This window comes from Acanthaster planci, linkage group LG18 (genome assembly GCF_054643075.1).
Source record: "Acanthaster planci isolate LZ-2023a linkage group LG18, COTS_SCS, whole genome shotgun sequence".
NCBI classification, from domain to species: Eukaryota; Metazoa; Echinodermata; class Asteroidea; order Valvatida; family Acanthasteridae; genus Acanthaster; species Acanthaster planci.
The window spans coordinates 4,918,173-4,925,149 of NC_141794.1; the positions used below are offsets into that span (position 1 = coordinate 4,918,173).

The window sequence follows — 6,977 nt, forward strand, 5'->3', positions numbered from 1 at the left end:
AGTTGGTTGGATAGGCACCGAAGAACTTAAAGGTAAGGGAAACACGGAAGGGGAAGGCAATCGCCAGATTTCATGAAATGCCTCAAACGGACATCCCACCCCCTTCCACTGTCGACTCTTTCTATCAAAAGGGTCCCCGCGAAAGACCTTAGTAAGATTGCTCATTGCTCACATGACCATGGTGGCCACTGGACCTTCAAAGATTTTCTCACTAGATCGGAGTCTTTTGGTCTGGGAGCAAAACTCGAAAGAGCCCTGATGCTCCCACCACCATGTGAGGTTTTGAATAAAACTATCATCTCAGGGGTGTTTTTGAGGCCTTCAAGCTAGTACGCTCGTTCAACAGTTATTGCACAAGAGGTTTGCTCTTGACTGATCCTCAGTAGACTTGCCTCAGTCTGGGGCGAGAAAAGTCATCAAGTATATTTTTAAAAAGTGAAGTATAGTTTTTCCAAGTTTGTTTTTACCAGATACATTTTTCCCAAGTTTGTTTTTAAGAGATATATTTTTGAGATCGTTCTCTGTGATCTATTTAGAGAAAAATTGTTTTTATTTTTAGAAACAATTGTTTTTAAGAGATTATATTTTTTCAAGTTTGTTTTCACGAGATATATTTTTTCTTGCCCCAGACTTGGGCAAGTCAACTGGACTACCACGCTATCCTTGGCCCCACGACGGCCCACCCACAAAGTGGAGAATTCGCAAAAACGCTTCCTATTGAATCCCACTTTTCTTAACGACTCACTTACCCCATCAGGTCATTAATCTATCAATACGGGCTAGTTTCTTTTTGTTTCTGTCAGTGAAATGTTGGTTTCATATATCTCGTGAAAACAAAACTGGAAAAACTATATCTCGCAAAAACAAACTTTGGAAACATATATCTCATAAAAACTAATGTTTCCAAAAATAGAAACAATGTTTCTAAAAATAGATCACAGATAACGATCTCAAACAAATTATATCTCGTACTAAACAAACTTGGAAAAAAATGTAACTCATAAAAATAAAGTTTGAAAAATGTATCTCGTAGAAACAAATTTTGGAAAAATGTATCCCGCAGAAACAAACTTGGAAAAAATATGCTTCGCTTGTTCAAACAATAAACTTGATGGCACTCCAGGGCTTTAGTACTCACGCCCCTGAATGCATACTGAGGCCATAACCCGTCGTCATGGCGGAGGCAAATAACTCTCGTGGCGTCCTACGTTCCTTTTTCAACAGATACCGTGGCATTTTCGTGGTACTAATTGTGTCCGTGCAGTTGTTCATTGCGAGTGGACCTGTCTACGCTTACAACGTTCTTTTCCTGAGTTTTGAGGATGAATTTAAGGCAGGGGCGGCACTCACAGGTAAGCAATGGAACTGTTTATAGAAAGATTTAAGTTGCGCCATGAGTGTCTAAAAATGGTGGCTTATTCGTTAGTATACGTGAACAATTAACACACAAAAGCGGCATGCTGTACCGCCGACATTAGTATACAACCGTATTGGTTCCAAAGTCTGAAGTTGGAGAGCATAGAGATTTCTGGTGTGTCCTGAACCTGAGCTCTGCATGGCCCAATTCCACGGCGCTGCTAAGCAGACGACTTTACGACAGATGCTCCGCGTATTTCAATGAGACCGTAAGCACGGTAAAAGGCATGTTAACCTCGTAAGGAAAAGTTGCTTAGCCGAGTGACGTCACGCCAGAAATCTGTATGCGAGCTTATGCAATGTTTGTGCTAACAAGAGCAACAGTGAAGCTTGGGCCGTAAAATACTCTTACTGTGAAACAAATGTCTGTGCTATGGTTAGTAAAGATTGCTTAAAGGTACACCGTGAAATCAGGCCCTAGAAAGCATAATTGGATAATTTTGCCTCGTTCTTGATAGTTACCCCAAGTCCACGCGAGATAGCACGGCGTACACCAAGCAAAGTCTTTGTGCTTGTACACGAATCCGCATGACTAAATACGTACACAGGTACGTATGAAGTTGCAGAATTTTACGCGCTGTTTTCTTCACACACAAAAATGTATTCCCCAAAACATTAACTGAGAGGCACTGCTGTCCGGTCAAACGATACATCAAGCGTCGTGCAAGGAAGAAACATTTGTTTCTTGGAATAAAGTTTAGTAATAATGTGGTGTTTAAAACAGAAAGCTCATACGTGGGCATACTGGGTCCGGTAACCAAGTTGTTTCCATATGTCTTCCTTAATGGGGGCTTTTCCACATTACATGTACGCATAACAAGAGAGCCTAAAGTGATGATGTCATAATAAACGACAAAGATATACGGATACGTGTTACGCGTGCGCATTTTCTGTTTTCTGTTAATTATCCGTGGTGCGTAGTACTAGCACTGACTTGCTGGTAGATCAAAATTATTAGCATACACAGTATGTACAGACCCCGAGGAAGAATTGCATCTGTTTCATTTCTAATTGTCGTCGTCGTCGTCGTCGTTAGGTTGACCAGGACTCATGTCAAACAATACGTATATGCATTATCGACACTCGCACTCCTAACGAATTGTCAAAAGTTCATTCTTCACCCTTTGTTTTTCTCTCAGGTTGGGTTGGGTCACTTGCGATGACTTTACTTTTTTGTAGCCCGTTCTCACCCTTGCTCATCCGGCGACTCAGTCCCAGGGTGGTTGCCCTCCTGGGCACCGTAGTTTTTAGCGGCGGCATGGTCGCTACGTCCTTCGTGCCCGCGCTTCCATACGCGTTCCTTACATTTGGCGTTCTCGTCGGCTTTGGCGGGAACCTTATATACCAGTCCGGGATCAAGGTTATATTTGACTGGTATCCAAGAGACAACTGCTCCCGGGCAATGTCTGCAGCTTTGCTGGGTACAGCCGTTGGTAAGTGCTACAGTTGCCAGTACAGTGGAACTAATAGGCCCACTCACAAGCAACTGCGTAGAGTTGAACCTACGAATGGGGGTGATTATAAAAACCATAGACAGTGGACAATTTGAACAGAGATGGAGACTAGACTTCTTTAAGAGTAAGGCTGCATCCGAATCTGTTGTCTAGAGCTAGGTCTAAGTCTTCCCTCCATTGGAAGTGTGCGGAGACGCGTAGACAATAGACCTAGCTGTAGCTCTGGAAGGCCGTTTTTGACACAGCCAAAATGACTGCCCATAGTCCTTCCTGTTCCCATATTGCACAAATGCGTTAAGAAAACGAACGGATGACTGTCGCTTGATCCCTGTTCGCAATTTGTTTTGTACAGGCGTGTTTGTCTTTGCGCCACTGTTTCGCGCGTTGACTGCGTTGTATGGTTGGCGCAACGCCCTAAGGATAATCGGCGGAGGATACTTTCTTCTTAGTGCAGCCTGCGGTGTGTTCCTCGCTTCCCCGGTTACAATCGAAAGTGAAGCACCGGAGATGGGTAGAGAGGGTGGTAGTGGGGAGGACATCCCTCCTGATGCAGCTTCCAAACTCGTTGGCGGTAAGGGTGCTGACGAGGAGGAGACCTTGCAGCGAAGGTTCGTCAGGGCCTTGCTTCAAGCAGACTTGTGGCTATGGCTCTTCGGTTTCATGTTGAGCAATGTGGCATGGACATTCTTCTTGATAAATTATGTAAGCTAAGAAAAAAAACGAGCATGGGATTTTAGTTGCCTCTTTATCTGCCCAAACTTGAAATGTGAATTGGGGGAAGAGTACGTTTTTACCATTTGGAATTTAAAGTACTTTTGGCAGCAAACAGCGATTATGATATTAAGTATAGGATTTAGTCTGCATGGGAACTGACACGGAAACATAATTGTTGTTCATATTAACCATGCGCAAGCACTCCATTGTTCACTGCTTCAAGTGCTAATTTTTAAATCGACCCATATTTAAAACCAAGTACCTCAGAAAGACTTTCCCACATATTTTCCACAAGCTATGTTTACCTCTAGCCCATCCTAAGGAAACCAACCACAACCAAATGTTGTAATTGAAGCCTAACCAATGTTTTAAAATGGCTTGAATCTGATCCCAAAAGGTTAAGATTGTACTCACGCAATAAGTTCGGGACACCTGTAATTGTGACTTTTGATCAAGTATCCATCAGAACTTGGTTTTGAAAGTGATGCAATCCTACGTAAGTCCGCATTCCACAAACCTGTGTAATTCTCTCAAATTTTCGTTCAGGCAAGTTTCATGGAGCACGATCGAAGTTTCACCACCGACCAGATCACGCAGGCTCTAGTCTTGGGAGCAGTGGGCGAGATTCTGGGCAAGGTGGTTCTCTCGCTCCTTGGTGATCGTCTTCCGTGTCTAAAGATCTACGAGGTGGTTGCAACGGGCGTACTTGCAGCTGTTGCATGCGGCCTGGTGACTGTTTTACACAACGTCACGACCATCTTAATTTTCTCATTCGGTGAGTCAAAAATAAAACGTAAACCAATCTCTGTCAATCTGTCAGTGAACTTGAATGAAGGTCAGACAGGCCCCTTGTGATTAAAGTAAAACAAAGAAACAGTCGTCGTGTGATTTGGACTTAGAGAGGAAAATACCTCATCATGCCTTTCAGTTGCGGTGTTTGAGTTCCAAGCCAAGCTACGTACATTCGGAGGATTGACCATTTTGATGGTCCCCTCTTTGTTGTCTAATATACCATTAAATTTTTGGTGGTAAGAAAACTGGGACTTTGAAGTTGCGTCCTACCTTTATTACCCCCCCCCCACCCGACTAGTCCTTGGACCAGTTCGCAGTGTGTCGTATGCATCGCCCTACCCTTCAGCGATGGAGATATTTGGAGACTACGGGTCAAACCTGGTAACCGTGATTCTGCTCATACCAATTGGAATTGGATCTTTTCTCGGGGGTCCAGTAACAGGTTTGGCACTTTTCATTTGTATTATCAATCTGATGGATTCTTACAATGTCTTACGCCTATTCTGCCGTACTGGATGCTTTCGTTTAATATTTTTTTTCATGAGGAATGTCACAAAATTGTCTATTGATTCCGTTATCCCAGCAAAAATTAAGGTACTCCTCATGATTCGTGTCATATCTATCTACATGTACATAGGCCCTACAGCGCCTTCTTGCATGGGAAAGGGGCAAGAAAGTGACGACAAAGTGACGTTAGTGGTTAGTCTGAATTGAGTCTTATCTATTCAATTTGAATTCAATTTGGCATGTCGCGTCACTTTATTTTCAAAACTCATAGAGGATTGATCTCTAACCTGTTTGCCATTTTCAGGTAGCATATACGACTCGATGGGAGACTACACAGTTGCCCTGTTCATAGTTGCCTCCATTTTCATGTGCTCGTCTGTCTGCTTGATTGTGATACCTGTAAAGAAACGGCTGCAATCAAGACGAGCGGCAAGGCATCGATCGACCAGCTCGTCAACAATTCCCTCGGCTGCAAAGCATGACCGTGTCAGTGCCAAAGAGCTTGAAACGTAGGCGACAACACACAGATGAACCTTAGACGTTAAGCTCGTTTGTTTTTGTTTCTGTAATTCAAAGCGTGCCCACTACTTTAACTGACCCACTCCATTCTACCCCCTCCCCCTCAAACCAAACCAAAATTACCATGGCTCAACTCGAGTTGCTTCATCACAATGACTCAACTCGGCTCGAGTCACTTCATCACAATGACTCGACTCGAGTCACTTCATCACAATGACTCGACTCGACTCGAGTCACTTCATGACAGGGACCCGACTCGAGTCACAAACGTTTGGGCCTTTTTACAACTCTTTTTAATTCAATAGTACAGTTTATATACCACTTGATATCCACTTGATATAATTGCAACAGCAGTATTTAATACATGTATTGCCATGTGAAGAAAATGAAACCAGATTTTAGGAATGATTACTTTTATGTCGGAGAGAAAAATGAAAAGGTTTCGCGTACCTCGGGCTTTTCTTTACGCACATTCCCCTTTGTTTTGTATGTCGTGTGCACAACAAGATGCACACAAGAGATGATTATCTTTTTTGGCGTTTCACAATGACCCTTTTCTTTTAGGGGACTGTGACTGGAAAGATATAAAAGATAAGAAAAAAGATTGCAAACTACAGATGATCACAAAGATGGTCAGGGTCGGTTCTATTTACACGTTATAGGCAATTTAATCTACAGTTTTCATTTCTACCACTTGCAGTATTTACGATTATTCTCAGGTAATAAACATTATCAATGCAGGTGATTCACAGTAGTGCCCCTCCAAGAGTTTGCGACGCGTTGGCCAATCACAACGCGTGAAATCTTTCAACCCTTTCCAAACGCGCACTGGGTCGATAGTTTTAGCGCATTGTGATTGGCCAACGTGTTGCGAACTCTTGGAGGCGTACTCCTGTGAAACGCCCGTAGTAGTCAAACTAGACCATACAAATGACTTTGTGTTAAATTGATTGATACTCAGTTACACGTACTGAGAAGGTGAAAAGAAATAAAGACAGTTTCAAAATCAACTCAGTATTCTTTTGAGTGTGAACCCTTAATTTCAAACAAACAACTCACAAACATTAATATGGAATGATTAAAGCCAATGCCAGCGCAAATGGTTCCATCCTTCGGGGTAAGCAAGGTTGAAGTTCTCATTTTGTTTTACCCTTAGGCTTATCCGGTTGTGCAGAATCCCGCTAATGGTGACCTGTAAGTTTTCGAAAAGATCTACAATGTGCCATTGTATTTACAGTGGATTGTATGTTATACCATGACATGTGGCACACAAAGGCCGGAATCTTCCCCCGACAGTTTCTTAGATATTGTGACATTGTAATAAGTCAGGGTTTTGGGGGGGGTGTTTGTTTGTTTGTTTTTGTTTTTTGTTGCTGAGATTTTGGGATTTTCTCCTGATGTCTTTGATTCCTTTTTGGTACTGATTTCATGAAAACGAATTCATGTCATGATAATGTCCTTTTCAAGACAAGAAGGCCCGGCTTTTCCCAACTTTTTCCACCAATGACTGAGTTCATTGCAAGGGTGACAGGGTGAACCATAAAATACCATAATAGCGAAAGTATTAATTCTAAA

At 42.6% G+C, this 6,977-nt stretch overlaps 1 protein-coding gene across 2 annotated transcripts; it reads left to right on the top strand.

Moving 5' to 3' along the window:
* Positions 1-1,093: 1,093 nt before the first annotated feature.
* On the top strand, positions 1,094-6,412 carry LOC147796116 (monocarboxylate transporter 13-like). Of its 2 annotated transcripts, XM_087148513.1 has the most exons (7): positions 1,094-1,352; positions 2,556-2,849; positions 3,223-3,572; positions 4,131-4,359; positions 4,675-4,818; positions 5,014-5,075; positions 5,188-5,368. In XM_087148513.1, the coding sequence occupies exons 1-7, from the start codon at positions 1,175-1,177 to the stop codon at positions 5,233-5,235; spliced, it is 1,305 nt and encodes a 434-aa protein (XP_087004639.1). In that variant the 5' UTR covers positions 1,094-1,174; the 3' UTR covers positions 5,236-5,368. The 2 variants fall into 2 exon arrangements, with proteins under 2 accessions (XP_087004639.1, XP_022102258.2); XM_022246566.2 differs by lacking the exon at positions 5,014-5,075 and having other exon boundaries at positions 1,103-1,352; positions 5,188-6,412.
* The last annotated feature ends 565 nt before the right edge of the window (positions 6,413-6,977 follow it).